The sequence below is a fragment of the Rosa rugosa genome, chromosome 2, assembly GCF_958449725.1.
Source record: "Rosa rugosa chromosome 2, drRosRugo1.1, whole genome shotgun sequence".
In the NCBI taxonomy this organism is placed as follows: domain Eukaryota; kingdom Viridiplantae; phylum Streptophyta; class Magnoliopsida; order Rosales; family Rosaceae; genus Rosa; species Rosa rugosa.
The window spans coordinates 13929054-13949054 of record NC_084821.1 but is presented as its reverse complement, the minus strand read 5'-3'; the positions used below and the strand labels follow the sequence as shown (position 1 = coordinate 13949054).

The 20001-nt window shown below is 41.8% G+C and overlaps 2 protein-coding genes across 2 annotated transcripts; both read left to right on the top strand.

Annotated features, from left to right (window-relative positions):
* The first annotated feature begins 10288 nt into the window (after positions 1-10288).
* Positions 10289-19264, top strand: LOC133730393 (uncharacterized). The gene is made up of 10 exons (XM_062157992.1): positions 10289-10505; positions 11379-11625; positions 13008-13110; positions 17143-17238; positions 17636-17718; positions 17823-18236; positions 18359-18574; positions 18664-18756; positions 18838-18916; positions 19191-19264. Exons 5-10 carry the CDS (start codon positions 17707-17709, stop codon positions 19262-19264), a joined length of 888 nt encoding a protein of 295 aa, XP_062013976.1. The 5' UTR covers positions 10289-10505; positions 11379-11625; positions 13008-13110; positions 17143-17238; positions 17636-17706.
* On the top strand, positions 14153-16508 carry LOC133730394 (uncharacterized). Its single transcript, XM_062157993.1, has 4 exons — positions 14153-15064; positions 15165-15796; positions 15883-16167; positions 16259-16508. The coding sequence occupies exons 1-4, from the start codon at positions 14237-14239 to the stop codon at positions 16506-16508; spliced, it is 1995 nt and encodes a 664-aa protein (XP_062013977.1). The 5' UTR covers positions 14153-14236.
* Positions 19265-20001: the final 737 nt, after the last annotated feature.

Genomic DNA, 20001 nt, shown 5'->3' with positions numbered 1-20001 from the left:
AATGCGATTGGTAAACTCTGGCCCCTGTAGAAGAGCCAATTCTCTTGCAAGTTCAAGCACCAACTAGCCCTGTGGCGCCTCTTCCCTCTCCCACATCTACATAGCATCCGCAAGGTCCTACCATTCTAATAACGATCTCCGATGACGACTCCCAGAGCATGAAAGCGTGGAAAGCCACTCTAAGGTTTCTGCCGCTTATGAGGAACTAATGATGACAGAGATTCCCACAGCACTAGAGGTCCAAGAGGTGAATGAAGTGAGGCCTCTTCCTCTTGGTGACCATGTACCAGATATCAACCCAACAGCTCGAGAGGTAAGCCATTGTGGCCAATGCTTTCCATTTCCCTTTAGATCCAAACCCGCTCTCTGACATTTCTGAACCTGACCAGGATTCTGTTTGTACCAAGGAGGTGGTCCTTGACGCCGAAGATCTAGCCGGCGGGACGTACATCCCAGGTTTGGGGAATGAGGCGAGTAGAGGTGGTCTCTTGATTTCGGAAATAGACGAGGCGAGCGTTGAGGCCGAAGGTTCTGCTCTCGGAGCTGCTAGTCTCCAACACTCTACTGATGAACCTCGCATTGAATTTCCAGAGTCTCCCGTGGCTGAGATGTCGGACCAAGCTCAGGGGGTCGTTGAGGGAAATTATGCTGAAGATGAAAGAATTGAGGAACAAATCGACCCTCTAGCATTGGTGACTTATGATCGTGCTGTGAATCCTCCGCCTCCTCCTCCCACTAGGCTTGAAAACCTAGCTCGAATCCTTGAGGAAACTCCTCCTACCACCGCTGAACTAGCGAGGACAGAGCTTCGAAACCTTTTGGGATAGCGGTGGCTGGGGTCTGAAGAGCATGTGGTCAATCCAACTCAGCTCGACACTATAGAGAAGCTGTTGAAAGACCTTGACGTGGCTCGCGCTCACCAATCTGCCGTGGAGGCTCGAGCTCGTGCGGCCTGTGTGGTACGGAATAACCTCGCTAGTCAGATGGAGACTCTTCGCAGCACCTTGAATGATCGGGCCACTCGTATGGGGGAGATAAGGCTCCAGAAGTTAGACTTAGAAGCCCAGATCCGACATTTTCAAGCTCGTTTAGCCCATGTGAACAACGAGCTCAGCGCGGAGGAAGCCCAACTGGACGTTCCCTTGGCTGCCTCCGAAGAATTGACTCGCCGCTTGGCCCAAGATGAAGAACGAGCCTTGTTGATTGAAAACGGGGCCCTTGCTGCAGGCCTCCAGGTTGAGGTGCTTTGTGTGAAGCTTGATTTTGCGGGCCGATCACTTTAGGCCTCTTATGACTTATAGTAGTCATTTACTTAGGCCCAATTGTAGTGCAAAATATATATATATATATATATATATATATATATATATATATATATATATATATATATATTCTTCTTGTATTACCGATAGCGTCTTTATTTTTTAACTAATATTTATCTTTTGGATCCACTTGCTGGTCCCAACTCAAAACTCTTTGTTTTATCTTCTTAATGAGTCTTTAACTTCACATTAACTAACTGTTGAAAACTCCACTGTGAGAAGATAATATTGAAAATGGAACAGTTACCTCCTCGAAAACCGTTCGGTTCCCCCACGCGCCAATAATCCATTCTTTTCCCAGATTTAGGGCAATTTAATCAAGATTTACTGATACTTAGTTTGACTCTTCGACTGTCTATCTAAGGATGGAGATTTGCATGCCCTGCTCCTATAAATAGGTGCATTATGGGGATGGGAACGTTCACACCAAAAACCTTCCTCTGAGTTTCAGATCCTCAACAATGGCCTTTCAATCTTTGCTTCTCTTTCTCCTTCTTCACAAATCTTCCCCTCAGGCCTTATGGCGTAATATCAATCCTGGGTTAGGCCTTATGGCGTAATCTCAGGCAACCCCTTGTTTCGGCCTTCTGGAAGTCTAGATGGAAAATGCCAGGCTTTAGATTGGTTTAGAAACGCGAGGGGGCTCCAAGTTTAGGATGTCTGGTCATGCGACATCATCTTTGTTAGAATCCCACACGCGGAGCGAAACATGGAAAGGGAGGAAGGCCACTTTGTGGTTCATCTTTTCTCCTCTGTTTCCTTCCTTCTGGACCCGGCCCGTGTTGTGCTTTCCAGATGGAAGGGACTTTGGTTTTCCCCTCATTCTCCCCCTCTCTCTTCTTGATAAAATCTTGGAGGGATGAGGAGGGATGGACTCTTTGAAGGAATGGGTTCAAGCTACAGAATGGCTGTTCCCATACTTTACGTCCAACTAATGGTGGTTACCAAGGCTAAAGGGGGTGCAAAGACTCAAGCCGATATTCGGTTCCTTCACTCTCTTCCCCTCTGGGAGATAATGGCGCAGCTCAAGACATTGGATTCCATAGCTGCTTCCAATTGAGGGGGCTTGGAGGCTCCATTTTCTTTTACAAGAGTCTCCCCTTCTCATGGATAATGGTGTTTGCCAAGCCTATGTTGGGTTCCTCTGCCGCTTCCATTTGAAGGTGGCGCGGGGGCTCCGTTCCTCTTCTTTTTCCTTCCCTGAAGTCTGCCCCTACTTGGGATAATGGCTTGGCTCAAACTGATGTTTGGTTCCTCAACTGCTTCCATTTGAAGAAAGATTTAGAAGATATCTGAAGATTCCTGTTTTGTATTTTAGCCACCTTTGGCTTTGTAATGAATGTACTGCTTTTGGCCGCAAAACCACTTTATGAATACAATAATATTTTCTTATCCTGATATTCAAATATCCGTGAGGAGACAATAATTGTGTCTCGCAAGGCCCCAAATATAGGCCCCCATAGTTGTATATTGAAAATATATGAACTTTTAAAATATGCTCCGCGTCAAAAAGAGCCTCGCGGCGAAGGTTTTGAGAAAATCCACACCTCGACCCTATTTTCCGTGAAGGTGTTTTCTCTGCGAGAGAAGAGACAAAGCTCAAAAAATTTTCCAGAGCTGCTGACTCGGCTTAGTATAGTGTAGTGTTGCCCCCTAGTGTTGCTAGGCGTAGTGAAGAAACGATTATGGGCCTAAAAAACAGGCCTTCATGAAAGGGCTTCGCGAGTGTAGGAACACTAGAATTGCCCCCATGTCTTATGCGAAGAAACTGTCTACGACTGCTCCGAGTCCCAGACATTGGGAAAGTATTTCTTCAAGTATCTGCCATTGATAGGGTTATGATGGACATCTCCATCCAGGTCCTTGAGATGAAAAGCTCCTTTCGCTAAGATTTTATAGATGATGTACGGGCCTTCCCATCTTAGAGTCTATTTGCCGCGACCATCTAACTTTTCGCCAAGCGGGAGAACTGCTTTCCAAACCAACTCTCCTTCGCTGTAACTTCTTCCCCGCATCCGCTTGTCATAGGCGTGAGCAACTCGTTGCTTTTCCATGACGAAACTATCTAAACCTCCAAGCGCTTTTCGCTAAGGTCTTCATGTTATTGCCACATAGCCTTAATGTAGTCTTCTCTAATGAGATGATGTTGCTCTTGAACTTGTAATGATTGGATGTTGACTTCCAAAGGCAGGACTGCATCATGGCCAAACATCAAAGCATAAGGTGTTGTCGCAGTGGGATTCCGCTTAGATGTGCGGTAGGCCCAAAGAGTCTCATAAAGTGTCTCATGCCATTGTCGCGGATTAGCTTCCAACATTTTCTTCAGCAAATTGATGATGATCTTGTTGCTAGCTTCCGCTTGACCGTTAGATTGAGCAAAATAAGGACTGGAATGGACTAACTGTATTCCCTATTCTCTTGCCAGTTTATCAATTTCACCACCCATGAAAGCTGCCCCCCGGTCCGAAATAAAAAATTCTGGGATACCAAATATGCAGATGATGTTTCTGAGCAAGAATTGTAGCAACGTTCTACCAGATGCTTCCTTCAAAAGTTCTGCTTCAACCCACTTTGTAAAGAAATCAGTCGCGACGATGATGAACTTGTGTTGAAGTGATGAACGTGGGTGAATCATCCTAATTAAATCCAGCACCTATCCTTGTTAACGTTAGTGATCCGTGGGATCTCTAGTTAGCTTTAGAGAGAGAGAGAGAGAGTGACACAAGATGTATAGTGGTTCGTCTCCCGCCTTAGCGGGAAACTACGTCCACTTGAATGTTACACTAGTATGTTGAGCCTTGCGACCCAAGGGGATTACAAAAGATGTAATGGAATGATGTTTAAGTGGGAGGAGCCATTCCTTTTATAGGTGAAGGAATGCTTCTCCTTTACATTTTCTTAGATGTGGGATGACTAAAATCACTATTCTAGTCTAGAAAGCATGTTTGTGAAGGCAACTTTGCAAGGCCGGGAAGGTGGCTTCCCGCGACGGTTTTGCCACTTCCGAATACCATGGTGTAGCTTGAACATAGGGCTACAAGATGCAAGTAGCGGTTGGGCCTCACCATGGCTTGTGGGTGTCCCAAAGAGGGTGTTACTTATGCTTGGTGAGATAGCAAACTAGCCTTGCTAGTAGAGGTATCTACAAGTCCCCGAAGTCCACAAGTAAGAGAAGCTTCTTGGTTGGGGAGTTATAACCACGAAGTCATCAAGCATAAGTAACCGGGCGGCATGGAGCCCTACAAGTCCCCGAACTCCGTAAGCAAGAAGGGACTCGTTAACCTGCACAACAAAGATAAAAAATAGTTATATGTAGAATGCTTGTTGCATTGGGCAACAAATGTGAGTTGCATTGATATGCGTTGGCATATACGAATGTATAAGGTGCGTGATACATGGTCGTGTGAGCATATGGATTGCATATGATAAATGTGTGACGCGCGCAAGGAGACGAACGAGGTCGAGTTTGACGGGGTTACGCTCGTGAGATGTAAGTTACATGAGTGCCGCGAAGGTATGCATTTGTAACTCATGAACGATGACCGCGCGTACGGTTGTGTCTGTTTGGTTTTCGCTCGTATTAATGGAACGCGAAAAGAATTTGATTTGCCACGGTCGGTAAACGACAAATGGTAGAAAAATTCAATGTTCCATTAACGTGTGTTGTGTCGAGTAGACATGAGCGTAAAGCTCGAGGATTGCCGGGAAGGCATGAGCGGAAAGCTCGTGAGCGGGAAACTCGGGGTTGCAGGGAAGGCATGAGCGGGGAGCTCGTGGGTTGCCGGGAAGGCATGAGAGAAAGCTCAAGGGTTGCCGGGAAGGCATGAGCGGGAAGCTCGTGGGAGGCATCCCGAGCTTTCGCTCATGCCTTCCCGGCAACCCTTGAGCGGAAGCTCGTGAGTTGCCGGGAAGGCATGTGCGGAAGCTCGTGGGTTGCCGGGAAGGCATGAGCGGAAGCTCGTGGGTTGCAGGGGAGGCATGAGCGGAAGCTCAAGGGTTGTCGGGGAGGCATGAGCGGAAGCTCGTGGGTTGCCGGGAAGGCATGAGCGGAAGCTCAAGGGTTGTCGGGAAGGCATGAGCAAAAGCTCGGGATGCCGGGGAGACATGAGCGGAAGCTCGTGGGTTGCCGGAGAGGCATGAGCGGAAGCTCAAGGGTTGCTGGGGAGGCATGAGCGGAAGCTCAAGGGTTGCCGGGGAGGCATGAGAGGGAAGCTCATGAGCGGAAGCTCAAGGGTGCCGCGAAGGCATGAGCGGTAAGCTCGTGAGGGGAAGCTCAAGGGTGCTGCGAAGGCATGAGCGGTAAGCTCATGAGCGGAAGCTCGGGGGTGTAGCGAAGGCATCAGCGGTAAGCTCATGAGCGGAAGCTCAAGGGGTAAGCTTGTGAGAGGAAGCTCGGGGGTGCCCCGAAGGCATGAGCGGTATGGTCGTGAGCGGAAACTCGTGGGTGCCGCGAAGGCATGAGCTGAGGCACGAGCGCGAAAAGCTCGGCGGTACCGCTGAGGCACGAGCGCCAAAGCTCGGCGGTGCCGCTGAGGCACGAGTGCCAAAGCTCGGTGGTGCCGCTGAGGCACGAGCGCGAAAAGCTCGGCGGTGCCGCTGAGGCACGAGCGCGAAAAGCTCGGCGGTGCCGCTGAGGCACTAGCGCGAAAAGCTCGGCAGTGCCACTGAGGCACGAGCGCGAAAAGCTCGGCGGTGCTGCTGAGGAACAAGCGCGAAAGCTCGGCGGTGCCACTGAGGCATTAACGGGTAGCTCGAGGTGATGTCCTGAGGCATGAGCGTGACCGTTGCTAATTATGTCGGGATGTATGTACAAGTCCCCGAAGTCCCCAGTCAAGGAAGGTGTTCTTGCGGGTTGATACCAAAGCGTAGCTTTGTGCCATATATCAAGCATAATTAATGCGAGTGCGTCGTGCATCTAGAATTGGTTGGAGCGAACGCTTTTGCCCTTTCGGGTGGGCCCTTGCTAGGCCCGCCAGGGAGTCCCCTACTCCCCAGCCACGACAGACCTCCGGATGGTCAGTAAATTGTTTGTTGAGGGGGAGCTGCACGGAGCAGAAGGTGTTGGGTAGCGAGCCCAATCTTTGGTACCCAAGCGTCGGGGTTAACTGTCGGATCAATGGCTGCAATGGGCTGTGTTAACTAGTCCCTTTACTATTTCTCGGAGGAGAAACTTGACTGCAATGTCGCGTAGCGGTCATTGTCATTATGAGGCGTTGCCTTACCGCTTAGCGGTGACCATAGACTCGTAAAGTTTGTACTTGTATGAAACATGACAAACAAATAGAGCAAGTAATAAAATTTTGTTTGAGTGTCCCATATTTATTTAATTTTGCAATTAAATAGAAGCATGGCATGTGCAGCATGTACTTGTAGTGTGGATGCTAATAACATTTTGTAGGCATGCTTAAGTGTCATGGAGACATGTATAGTCATGGCGAAGGCTCTAATTGCAAGAGCGTAAGAGATAAGATGTAATTACTTATCTTATGCCTATTTGGAGGCTAGCGGAGTTGGCCGAGCATGACGGTCCATTGCTTGTGGCGGATAAAGCACTCCGATAATGTCTGTCAACTCGTAGTTGCGGTTGAATGCTCAATAGAAATAGTTGAATTTCCTTGAAACAAAATAAATGATTAATATGTGGATTTGTGAAATCAACATAAATAATTTGCATATGTACTTTGATAAAATTGTAAGCAAAGTGTATAAATAAAGTAGTGGTAATGATAACGAATGGCATATTTGACGGTGTGCCGCTAATATGAATTTCAATTTGGCAAAGTAATAAGCTCCGGAGTCTTTATATGTCATATTGATGCCAAATACAAACAATGAACCACAATCAAGACATTGGGTTTAGACCAAAAGTCGTTGCTATTGTGGATGTGCAATTATAATGTTGAGTAGATTAAGGGTGAGCATGTTATACGTGTATCGTAGTTCATATAATTAACCTCCACGGTTAATTCATATGTGGGCATGTTCTGCTAACCAATTTGGATCGCAAGTATATATATATATATATAGCCATATGTATGCATAGCTCATACTATCACGTGCAATTGTGGTGCTATACAAGACAAGCACAGTCATGAGACTTGGACTAGTCACGTGCAATTATGACACTAGTTTGTCAAAGGGAAGCATATATGAATAGCTCATACTTGTGTAGGAGATGACTGACAGCAGTTAAAACATATAATTGTTCATTTTGACAACTAACCGAATAGGAAGTGTATGTGTCCACAGGTGATGGGAACGGCACAAGTGGCCCATACATAAAGAGATATATATGTATGTGTGTGGAGTGTACACATGCAGGTGTCTCCCAGATTATGCAAAAGCCAAAGAACATAGTGCTTGAATAGTAAGGAGGAAACCATAAATCGAAGGGAACTTAGCTTGTCAATGTACAGAGTAAACTGCTTGATGGCTGGGTGCGAAGAACACAGCCCAGATAGCACCGGACACATGCTTGAATGATCGGTGGCTGCTGCAATTGAGATTTATTGAAGTGATCGGTCAAACTCGGATCGAGTGAAGGAGTTGTTCAGCGCCTGATGCTTGCGGCTGGCGTACTGGCGGTTGTCGATACCAGGTACCGCCTGAGCTTTCTATCGCTGGTCAGTAGCCAATAGTCGGCGTACCGCTGGGTTGCTGCTGGAGCAGCTAAGGCTAGCTGGGTTGGTTACCGCTGGTGCTGGCGGAGCTGTACGTAGTGGTTGGTGAGTATTTGCTCTACGATGGTTGGAGCCTTGGCCGGCGATGAAGCTAGGCGGAGATTTTAACCAGCGGTGAAACTATGGGTGAAGTTCAACGGTTAAGTTCGGCGGAGGATCTCAGTGATGGATCCAGGCGGAGCAGAGCTAGATTTTGTCAGCGGAGCTTGTCCGCTAAGCTTTGGTCAGCGGTGCTCTGTCCATGGCCAGTGGAGGCAAGCTAACGGAGATAGTCCGGCGGAGCGGAGCTCGGTGCTCGGCGGAGACCACCTAACTGTGAAGCCCAGCGGAAGAGTTTGGCGGTGAAGCTCATCGGAGCTTTGGCTAGTGGGTGAAACTCAGCGGAGGAGGATGTCAGCGGGGGTTGCCCAGTGGTTAAGCACAGCGGGCAAGCTCGGCGGATGTGTGGGGCAGCGGATCTTTTGCCGGCGAAGGTGGCTGGCGGAGCTCTTGCCGGCGGAGGTGGCTTAGCGGAAGATCATGGCAGAAGCATTCAGCAGACTGTCGGCGCTGGAGCGTCAGCCATGGTGATTGTGGCACTTAGCGGTGTACGGTTTTGCCGCTGATGATGATTGAAAGAGTGCTGGTTTGACCGGAAGCTTTTCCGCTGATAGAGTTGAGCGGAAAAAGTGCCGCTGACTGGAGTTGGCGGTGGCTAGCCTTGCTGCCACTTCAACAAGCTGCGATTGATGGTTGGAGATGGTCAACGGTGCCCGGTGGTGTTGCTGGTTGGTGTTGTCGCCGGTGGTGGTGCCCAGCGGACAAGGCCTCACTGTTGGTGTTAATGATCGATCGAAAGAAGAAAGCAGAGTGTCCAAAGGAGCCTTGTGGGTGCCATGAGTAGATTGGCAGAATTTTTTTTTTTTTTTAGAGCAAGTCAGCGTTGACCTCTTGAGTTGGGCGTTGACCAATCATGTTCGGCGTTGACCGAGCATTGACTTCGTTTTTGACTTGAAACCTTGCAACCTAGCAAGCACTAGGAACAAATTTATGTTTGAAAATTTTTTTTGTTACCGCCAAGGATGGATAGCGGCGGATGTAAGGCTTGATTGAGAATACAAGGCAAGGAAAGTTGAGTCCTTCTAGCGCCAATGTTAACGTTAGTGATCCGTGAGATCTCTAGTTAGCTTTAGAGAGAGAGAGAGAGAGAGAGTGACACGAGATGTATAGTGGTTCGTCTCCCGCCTTAGCGGGAAACTACGTCCACTTGAATGTTACACTAGTGTGTTGAGCCTTGCGGCCCAAGGGGATTACAAAAGATGTAATGGAATGATGTTTAAGTGGGAGGAGGCATTCCTTTTATAGGTGAAGGAATGCTTCTCCTTTACATTTTCTTAGATGTGCGATGACTAAAATCACTATTCTAGTCTAGAAAGCATGTTTGTGATGGCAACTTTTCAAGGCCGGGAAGGTGGCTTCCCTGCGACGGTTTTGCCACTTCCGGATACCGTGGCGTAGCTTGAACATAGGGCTACAAGATGCAAGTAGCGGTTGGGCCTCACCATGGCTTGTGGGTGTCCCAAAGAGGGTATTACTTCTGCTTGGTGAGATAGCAAACTGGCCTTACTAGTAGAGGTATCTACAATCCTCTTGCGGGCCAAGGCTTTATAATGGCCTGCATTGGAATATTAGGGACATGCTGGACGTGCCCATGGGCTTGGCAGTCCAAACAACGTTTAGCGAACGTGATACAATCCTTCAAGATACTGGGCCAAAAATATCCATGTCGTCTGAGTAACCAACGCATCTTTGGACCTGCCTGGTGAGCGCCGCATATGCCGGAGTGAGTATCTAGCATGATCTGTTTCGCCTCGCTGCCACAAACACACCTGAAATCTATGCCATTTCCTCCTCTTCTACGCAGCTCATTATTTATGAGGAAATAGTTGCACTACCAGAAAACTGATCATTTACGACGCACATTTTACGGCGTGCATTTAATGTGCGCCGTAAATGAGTACCAATTACGGCGCACTTCTATGCGGGCTGTAAATGATGTATGAATTTGTTCTTTTACAGCATGCTTTTGGCGTACGCTGTAAATGTCTTTTTATAATTCACGGCTTGCACAATGTGCAGGCCTTAAATGAGTAATTTTGATTCTTTTACGACATGTTTATGAAACACTGTAAAAGAGGCGATATACTTTATGATTTTTTTTTTGGGCAATCTACTTTATGATTAGCACCAAAGTTTTTAGCTTTCCCTCCTTTCAGTTTTCCCAATTCTCTCAATTTCTAACACGATAAGAGAAACATGTTTCTAAAAAAGAAAAGAAAAAGAACTCAGATAAGAGCAAGAAAAGGCGAGAACGGCCGCCGGCGGAAGACGGTTTGCAAAAGATTGCTCAAGAACAGCGGTGAATCTAGGGTTTTGTAGAAGGATACCCGATATCCACTTCTAGTTCCAGGTGAACTCTTGGCGAGATTGCACAATTTCAAGAACTCCCACCTCTTATTTCTGGGTATGATTCTTTTTCATGTTCTTCCTAGCTGTAATTGGCAATTTTTGTTCTCGTGGCCTTTCTTTTCTATTCTGTCAAATCTCTTGGTTTGATAAGCCTTATAGATCTACTTTCTGTTTTACGAATCTCATCGATATAGATCAGGGTTGCAAATGGTCTAAGCTCAGCTCAATCATATTTCATATAGGAAGGTAGGTAGCATATGTTGTGATTATGATACAATACGCCTTGACCAAATCATGGCGCAAGTTGAATTTGTCTTTTTACTCACTGATGGCATGCAAGTTCCCGAGCTTGCACATGCATCTAGCATGTCTATCTGTATGCAATTACCCAGGCTAGTGAGACTAGAAACTTGTTTTATTTAGACTTTTTTGTATCATTAATTACATGCGAATTAGGCAACGGATATGTGATCTAACTGGTTATGTAGTCTGGGAAAATCATATATTGGGATTGTGATAATTGTACATTCAAATCATATATTGCTCAGTTGTAATTTTTCTTTCTTTCGATTTTTGTGTTCAAATGGGGATTGCAAAAACAAGTATTGGGTTACTATAATCCTTAAGAAATGGATCTTCATGTGGGTTATACAGGGTTTTCGTTCTTTTCTCAGTTTTATGTAGTTTCATACTAAGTTAACAGGGGAATTGAAAAGGGAAATTCGATGTAATTTTATTGTTATTTCAGTGTGTGCCGTATTATTTGTGAGCATATTGTTTTCGGTTGTCATATTCAAATTATCATGTAGTTTCTGTGATTAGTGCCTTGTCTTTCTATTATCGATGCAGCTATTATTTTTTCTTTTATTTTTCTAAACCATTGAGATGATCGTGGGTCTAATGCCTTGATTCCTAATTTGCTATACAGACAAAGAGAACCAAGAAGGCTGGTATTGTCGGGAAGTATGGTGAAGAAGGATTTTCTGTAACTTTGTGTTTGGGGACTGCAGATTGTATAGGAGTGCAGCCGAAAGACAATTTTGTAAATTGTTGCGAAAAGAATCTAGAACCCAGAATAAGATTCTCTATTTCATATCACTTGTGTTCAAGACTCGAAGCATATCGTGTCAGGCCGACAACAACAACAACAAGAGTGACCTGCATCCGCTGCTTTGGTAAGTCCCTCTTCCAATTTAATTCTCAAACGCTTAATTATATTGTTGAATCTGTATGAATATGTGGTGATTTATTTTGTATGGGAACAAAATTGTGTAACTGTATGAAAATTTGGTTGTGTAAGCTTCAGTTTTGTTTTTGGTTGTTATAATTTGTGATGTTTTGATTAGATGTGTTATGTATGAGGCTGAAGTTTGGGGATTTGGGTATCAATTTGGGGTTTCTTTGCTAATTGGAGATGGCTAAGCTTTTATCTGATGATTGCATGTCTTTAGATTGACAGAGAAACTAGGGCTATTGAAGTTATTGTTATGACTAAGTTTTGGTATGTTTGGATTTCTTGAATGAATTGCTATGTTGCATTTATCTTAGACTAGTCTGAGAAGTGAATATCTATGTGTGGATATATATATACATGCTTTCAAAGGCCAGATTTTGTGCCACCAGGTTGTTATAAGTTGTCTTTCTTTCCAAATACTCATTTGGCAACAGGTCACCTATTTGGTAGCTAGCTCTTTTATTTTCTGAGAAAGTTGCCGATCTGTTAACATTGAGCCTTGTGTTTCCCTACTTACTTATATCCAAATGTCGTGAAATTTTGATATGTTTTTGTCCTACTAGTTAACAAAGGATCTGGAAAGTTTCATCTTATTTCAATGTGTGCTGAATTTTTGGTGATTTTTCTTTTATGTCTGGTCTGTTTTTGGCAAAGTTCCAGAATTTTTAGTGTACCCTCTAACTTTCTGCTGAGATTTGAACTTCTATTTGAATCATTTAACCTCTGGTTTTTGTATATAGTGAAACTAGACATTCCAATAGTTGTTTCAAAATTGATGGATTTTCAATTGGTCTTAAAATGAATTTTTGGTGAATTTTCTAAGTTGACTTTGCTGCTGCTACATTTTTTTTAAAAACCTGACAGTTCAGTCTATTTACATCCATCTTTTCCCTTACTTCTCGAACTCCGATTAGCTTGAAATTTTAGTATGTTGTACATTGATATGTCAGCTTTCATTCTGGAGAATTTCAATTTCATGTTTGGGGTGTGACACGTGGAGTATATGGATGTCAATTTGGAAAAAGGAATTAGAGTGATTGATCTTGAAGCTTGCTAGTACTTTGAATTATTGTGGTGAATCTCACAATAAATTCCCTTTAGAACCAAACCTGAGACAAAACTGAGTTCATATTTAAAAGCTTTGTATAACTTTTAGAGAAAAATGAAGAAGACGGTACAGAGAGAGAAGACATGTTTTACTAATTTAGAAGTAGAAAATATGGGGGCTATTGTATTTGGTCCTTTAATTGAGAAGTATCAATTAATCAACCGTTATTTAAGGTACTAATCTTCTTTCTTTTCCATTTTTCCTTTCCTATCTAGAGAACTAGTCATAGCAATTGGTCAGCTTTTCCAAACCATAGGGAGGATCTAAGCAGGGAAGACGTCCAGACTTCAAATAGAGACAGTGAGGAGACTTTGTACTGTAAGTGACTTTACATTTTTCCTATATGTCTTGTTGTTTTAAATATTAGTGATAGCATTGATGTCTTTAGCACTAGTCCCAGCAATTGCATGTTCTATTTATATCCTTGACCTATAGTGATATTTTCTCCTTTACAGCATGTATAGAGTTTAATCTGTGGAATGTTTGTGTTCTGAAAACAATACAGAGGGGCTGTTTTACTGAAAACAATACATTATGGACAAAGAATGGGTCAAATTTGAAAGGTTAAATTTAAAATTCCCAATAAACTAAAATTTAGTTTAAAAAGCATGTTATACACAAGGTAACATTAATTAGTTTTTTTTTCTCTAGAAACACCATGGAGTATAGACATGGAGTACGTAAATTCGTTGATACTGTTCAGGTGAGTTTGGGGAATCCAGAAAGAATTAGGTGTCCTTGCATTGATTGCAGAAACGCAAAACGTCATAACTATAACATAGTTTACGACCACTTGATTGTACCGGGGATGAATCCTTTATACACTAAGTGGATATTTCATGGGGAAGGGACGACAATTGCAGGAACACATGATAACACTGAGATTCCAGAAACATATCGAATGTTTAGGGATGCATGTTTTGAAAATGATGATGTTAGGGAACCTACAAACAACGAATATGTGTTTGATTATGAAAATTTATTAGAGGAGGCAGAACTTCCCCTCTATGGAGGAAGTGGCTGGACAAAAATGTCTGCAATAGTAGCCTTGTATAAGTTCAAGGCAAGACATAGTCTATCAAACACTGGTTTTGATGAACTTCTTGAGATGCTTGGTGGGTTTTTAGCAAATGATCACATTCTTCCGAATTCTTTATATTCAACAAAAAAATTATTGAAAGCATTTGACCTTGGTTATGATAAGATACATGCTTGTGTGAATGATTGTTGCTTATTTCGGAAGGAACTAGAACAAGCAGTTCAGTGTCCAAAATGTTGCTCATCACGTTGGAAAGTTGATAAGCACACAAAGAAAATTAATGCAGGCATTCCTGCAAAGGTTTTGAGGTATTTTCCGATAATACCAAGATTTAGAAGAATGTTTTAAAATGCTGAAATAGCAGAACAGTTAACATGGCATGACACTAACAAGAGTCAAGATGGCATGATGCGCCATCCAGTTGACTCATTGGCTTGGAAGAGTATAGATAGGAATTGGCCTTCCTTTGCATCTGAGCCTCGTAATCTCAGACTTGGTCTTTCTTCTAATGGATTTAATCCTTTTGGTGATTTCAGTTCTCGTTATAGTTGTTGGCCTGTGATTTTGGTTACATATAACCTTTCCCCTGCTGTTTGCATGTCCAAGGAAAATTTAATGCTTACATTACTCATCCCTGGGCCGAAGCAACTAGGGAATGATATAGATGTATATTTAGAGCCACTTATAGATGATTTGAAAGAGTTATGGTTGAATGGGGTGAGTGTGCATGACGCATTTAGGGACGTCACATTTAACTTGAAAGCTGTGTTAATGTGGACCATAAATGATTTTCCTGCAAATGGAAATTTATCTGGCTATTCCACGAAGGGTAAAAAAGCATGTCCAGTTTGTGGTGTTCAGACTTGCTCAAAATGGCTAGTAAATGGAAAGAAACATGCATACATGGACCATAGGAGGTTTCTTCCCCATGATCACCCCTTCCGCTCAATGGCATCTTCCTTTGATGGAACCGAAGAACATCGATTGAAGCCTAAACAGTTAACCGGTTCTGAAATTTACCAAGTTGTCCAAAATATTAAAAATGATTGGGGAAAGAAAAAGAAAGGTGATAACAGAAAGATGATGAGAGGTAATCGAAAAAGAAAAAAAGGTGGATTAAATAGTTATGACGATGATGGTGATAATGATTGTGATGATGATGGTGATGATCCTATGAAGCTTACAAAGCGATGGAAGAAGAAATCAATCTTCTTTGAGTTGCCATATTGGCAGGTAATATTATTTTTTTTTCCACTTGTCCTCATCCAATTTAACTATATACTAGAGTTATTGGCTGAATTTAATATTTCATTCCCTTTTGTTTGAATTGCAGCATTTGCTATTGCGTCATAATCTTGACATGATGCACATAGAAAAGAATATTTGTGAGAGTATTACTGGCACTTTCTTGAATATGAAAGGAAAAACAAAGGACAACTTGAACTCTCGCAAAGATTTGAGAGAAATGGGAATTTCAAAAAAATTGCATCGGAGAAATGATGGATCTAGTTCTTCTAAAGGAACTACACCACTATTTGTGTTTTTAAAGGAGGAGAAGCAGATCTTCTGTAAGAGGGTATTTAGCTTGAGACCACCAAATGGATACAGTTCAAATATTTCCAGTCGGGTATCATTAGAAGAGCTTAAGATCTTTAATCTGAAGTCCCATGATTGTCATGTCCTAATACAACAAGTGTTGTCAGTAGCGTTAAGAGGTCTTTTACCAAAAGGGCCAAGAGTTGCTATCTTTCGGCTTTGTGATTGTCTGAATCAGCTGTGTCAACGAGTGATTGATATAAGCAAAGTAGAGCTGCTAGAAAATGAGATTGCTAAAACTTTATGCATGCTTGAGAGGTTTTTTCCTCCATCTTTCTTTGACGTTATGGTCCATCTACCAATTCATCTTGTACAAGAAGTTCTTATTGGCGGCCCCGTACACCTTCGTTGGATGTTTCCATTTGAAAGGTTAGTAACATACTTTTTTCCACTCTTAGTGAGATACAACTTAACCTGATAGCTATTGGTTTTAATCAATAATTTTTCCAATTTAGGTATGTGGGTGTCTTAAATCAGCATGTTAAAAATCGTTCTAACCCTGAAGGAAGTATAGCAGAAAATTATCTTGCTGGAGAGATTACACGCTTTTGTAGTGGGTACATTAAACAAGCTACTAATATAGGTCTTCAACAGAAGCGTAATGATATTTTTGAAGATGAAACCATATTAGAAGGGCAGCCTTTTGGTCGGAAAAGGAAAAGGCCTTTGACTTCTAGTATGTTAGAAATTGCTCATCGTTATGTGTTGGCAAATACTACAGAACTTAATCCATGGAAAGAGTAAGAGTATATACTACGAGTCTACTGAGTTTTGTTTCTTTTTATTCATATTATCCTCAATCTAAATTTATTATTTGCTGTTTCTTACCAGATTGCATAAAGATGAGCTTAGGCTTAATGATGGGCGTCTTGCTAAGAATGAACACCTTCTGGAAAAAAAACATCAGAACACTTTTAGTGATTGGTTGGCTAACATAGTTAGATCTGGTGACTGTGGTGATATGTCAAGTACAGTGAGGTGGATTGCATGTAAGCCTAAAAAAGATGTTTTGTCATGTTCAGGCTATAAGATCAATGGAAACAGATTTCACACTAGGGAGGCTGAGAAAGTGAGAAAGTGACACAAAATAGTGGTGTATCTATTGAGGCAGACACAATGTGTCAAGTAGGAGCAAGAGGCACTTTGCAAAGGCTGGATAGAGTGCAGTATTATGGTGTTATAAGAGAAATTATTTTGCTAGATTATCGTAATTTTAAAGTTCCTTTATTTGATTGTGAGTGGGCTAACTTAGGAACTGGTGTCAAAGTGGAAGATGGATTTACACTAGTAAATCTCCATCAACGCCAACGTCAATTTGACAGAGATCCATTTGTTTTTGCATCACAAGTAAATCAAGTCTTTTACTCAAGAGATAGTGATACATCGAATTGGTACGTAGTTCTAAGAGCACCGCCAAGAGGTTTCTATGAGAGTGACAATTTTGATATGAATGATTACATGCCAACTACGCCTTTAGATGTATCACAACTTGGCATAAATTTTGGTGATGGAGACTTTACAAGAGGTCAAGCTAATGCAATGCCAGATGCATCGGTAATGGATTCGGTCTGCATTGCTTAGTGTTTTAGTGATTTAGTGTCTGATTAACAATATCAATATGTTTCTTCAATGTATCCTCCTATTGTCTGATGATTTTTTTTTTTACCTTCTTTCAGTGATTTAATATGCCTGGTAACTATATTTATTTTTAACAGAGTGATAGTGAAGACAGTGAAGATTGATTGACATATATTGATACACAAAGCCTGCTGCTGCTGCTGCTGTAATGCAGACTTCATGAAATTCTCCAGGTTAAATTCTATCTTTGTGTTTGGAGCTAGTTTAGAATGTGGTCTTGCAGTTGATTTGAATAGACGTCTGTATATGCATTGTCATTGGTTTGAATTGGACCATATAAGTATATGATTCTAATGAGTTCAGTGTTGGACTCCAGTGGAGACTACATGTAAGGGAGACTATAATGATAGTGAATTGAAATCAGATGGTAAAGCTGGGCACAAGAGAAATAGGCCTTCATAGAATAATAATTGTCTTTATTATTTCTTTTTCATGGTTTGGAAAAAATTAAATAGATGGTGTATCTATTAGACTATGTAACTTCTTCTTTTTTGACTGTATTTGCGATCTCAAACCAGAAAACTTTTTATTTGCTAAGAAGCTGCCTTAAAAGCAATTTGCTTCTAATAGAGTGATAGCGAAGACAGTGAAGATTGATCGACATATATTGATACCATCACTATAATCGGATACGTCACCCTATGGAGCCGGAGGTAATGTTAATCTTATTTCCTTACTATTTCAAAAACACTCAATTTATGTATCACCTCAGAGTTGTTAATTTGTCATTAATCAATTATCATGTGTTTTATGTCAGACCTCAAAAAAAGGTGGTAAGAGAGGAAAAAAGCAACAACAACTTATACATGTTGCTGCTGTTGCTGTGAATAGGCAAGAAAGCAATCCACCAATAAGAATATCGGATGTAGATTCTAATTCTCCTGATATCATATCGCCTACTACGACACCTAATACTCCAAGGTGTGAAGATGAGACGGAACCTGCAAATTCTAAGAGGCCTCCTAGGGGCAAGGCAAAAGGAGATAAAGACTTTAAGAAAAAAGGTCGAGTTGAAGTTGAATTCAATGCTAGGGGTCAGCCTTATGGGGAATATGCAGCAGGTTTTTCGTCCTTCCTTGGAGTCACAGCAAGAGAGTTTGTTCCGATTACGGTTAAGAATTGGAAAGACCTCACAGATACTTATAGAGAACAAATCTGGCAACATATCACGGTAAGTTGGTTTCCATACACTTTTGTTTCGAAAAAATATAGCTCTCTGACCTTGTCTAGTTATAGTGTCATAGTTGGGAACATACCATGGCTAATAATCTTCCCTATAATCTTCTTTAACAGCAACATTATGTTGTTCATGAGTGGTGCAAGAAGCATATTTTTCGAAAAATGGTCAAGATTTGGAGAGATCATAGATCCCTTGTAATGAAAGAAGTGATGGAACAAGCTGAAGTGGTAGGCTTACCACGTGCTGCTGAACAACTCAAACCAGATATCGTAGATTCAATGGAGGAGTGGCAAACTTTCGTTAAATCTAGAAGCACCAAAGAATTCAGGGTAACTTTATTGATTTGTGAAGTAGTGCTTAAAGTTAGAATTTAAATACATGCTTAGCCTTACAAATGTTTCTACTTGGAATTTTGTAGGAAAAGTCAGAAAGATTCAAGTCAATGCGAGAAAAAAAAACTTTATTGCATAGAACAAGTAGGAAAAGCTTTGCCTGCCTTGAGGCAGAGTTGGTAAGAATAGTTTGATCAGTTTGTTGAGGTCATAATATCAAAATAACAGTCATAATTAATACGTGCTTCCTTATTCCATAGAAGCAACAAAGTGAAACGCCGGATGCAATATCAAGGTCTGATGTTTGGCTTTGTGGGTATGAAGCACTACTAGAAATCTGTTCATTTACATCAGTCCAGAACCGATGTAAAACTAAATTCTGACCGATCTCATAGTGGCTGATGTAAAAGATGCAGACATCAGTATAAGCGCGTTTTTACCCGATGTCCCAGACAACAACCAACATCGATTTTTAAATACAAATCGATATATAATCGTTATAATCATCATAATCTTATATGTTAACTATATTTAATTGTTCATATTTTCACATTTTATACTTAATAAAGTATATCCCGAACAATACCTAAGTGAACATTTAAATCGATTACAGTTTCAGAAATGATGTCTAATACTGTCGTAGACATCAGTCTCCAAAAAATTTTGTTTGTTCATGTCCAGTTTTAGGTGCATCTGGCCGCCTTATTCTCCTGAGAACGATGTATGTACCTTTAGGCAACATCAGTTAATATATTGAAAATGATGTGTTATGTTACTAGGAACATCCCTTTTCGTTAGTTGAAACGATGTCTATTAGTTTTGTAGACATCATTTATATTTTACAAAACTGATGTTCTGTATTTCATAGTAAATCAGTTTACTTTATAAAAGCTGATTTGTACGTTGATAGTAGATAACGGTTTGGTGTTTAGATATCGATGTGCATTGGTCTTGTGTACATCGATTTTTGGGTGCCATTTCGATATGTTCATACTCATGAGACATCAGTCCAGTTTTAGGTACTAATTTGTAATCACTGAATTGACATCGTTTTCTTTGACATTAGTGTTTTGTTTCCCATTTATATACATCAGTTCATATTATATAAGAATGCAAGAGCAAATAATCATCTACCTGCTGGTGGTTGGAAATATCTAGAAATACATGCATTTCTCATCATCCAAAAATTGGGGCTTTCCATTAATTTTGTCATCGATCTTCATTCATGATTCTACATATATAATTCACAAAATAAAACCCCAAAACCTACAAAGGCTAGCCCATAAACATAATAGCAACCAACTATATCAGTTCTACATGCCACAAGCAAAACTGATATGATTTGCGCGTACATATATACACCAACTTTCCTTCAAGCAAAAACTGGCTAGCCTTACTCAAAAATTTCTTCGTAGCCACAAGTC

Excerpts from the sequence above, each read along its gene's own strand:
- LOC133730394 (XM_062157993.1), top strand. The coding sequence starts at position 14,237 with ATGATGCGCCATCCAGTTGACTCATTGGCTTGGAAGAGTATAGATAGG. Across the intron at positions 15,797-15,882 it reads TGGATGTTTCCATTTGAAAG|GTATGTGGGTGTCTTAAATC; the intron begins GTTAGTAACATA and ends TTTCCAATTTAG. Across the intron at positions 16,168-16,258 it reads GAACTTAATCCATGGAAAGA|ATTGCATAAAGATGAGCTTA; the intron begins GTAAGAGTATAT and ends GTTTCTTACCAG.
- LOC133730393 (XM_062157992.1), top strand. Across the intron at positions 18,237-18,358 it reads AAATCTGGCAACATATCACG|CAACATTATGTTGTTCATGA; the intron begins GTAAGTTGGTTT and ends CTTCTTTAACAG. Across the intron at positions 18,575-18,663 it reads GAAGCACCAAAGAATTCAGG|GAAAAGTCAGAAAGATTCAA; the intron begins GTAACTTTATTG and ends GGAATTTTGTAG.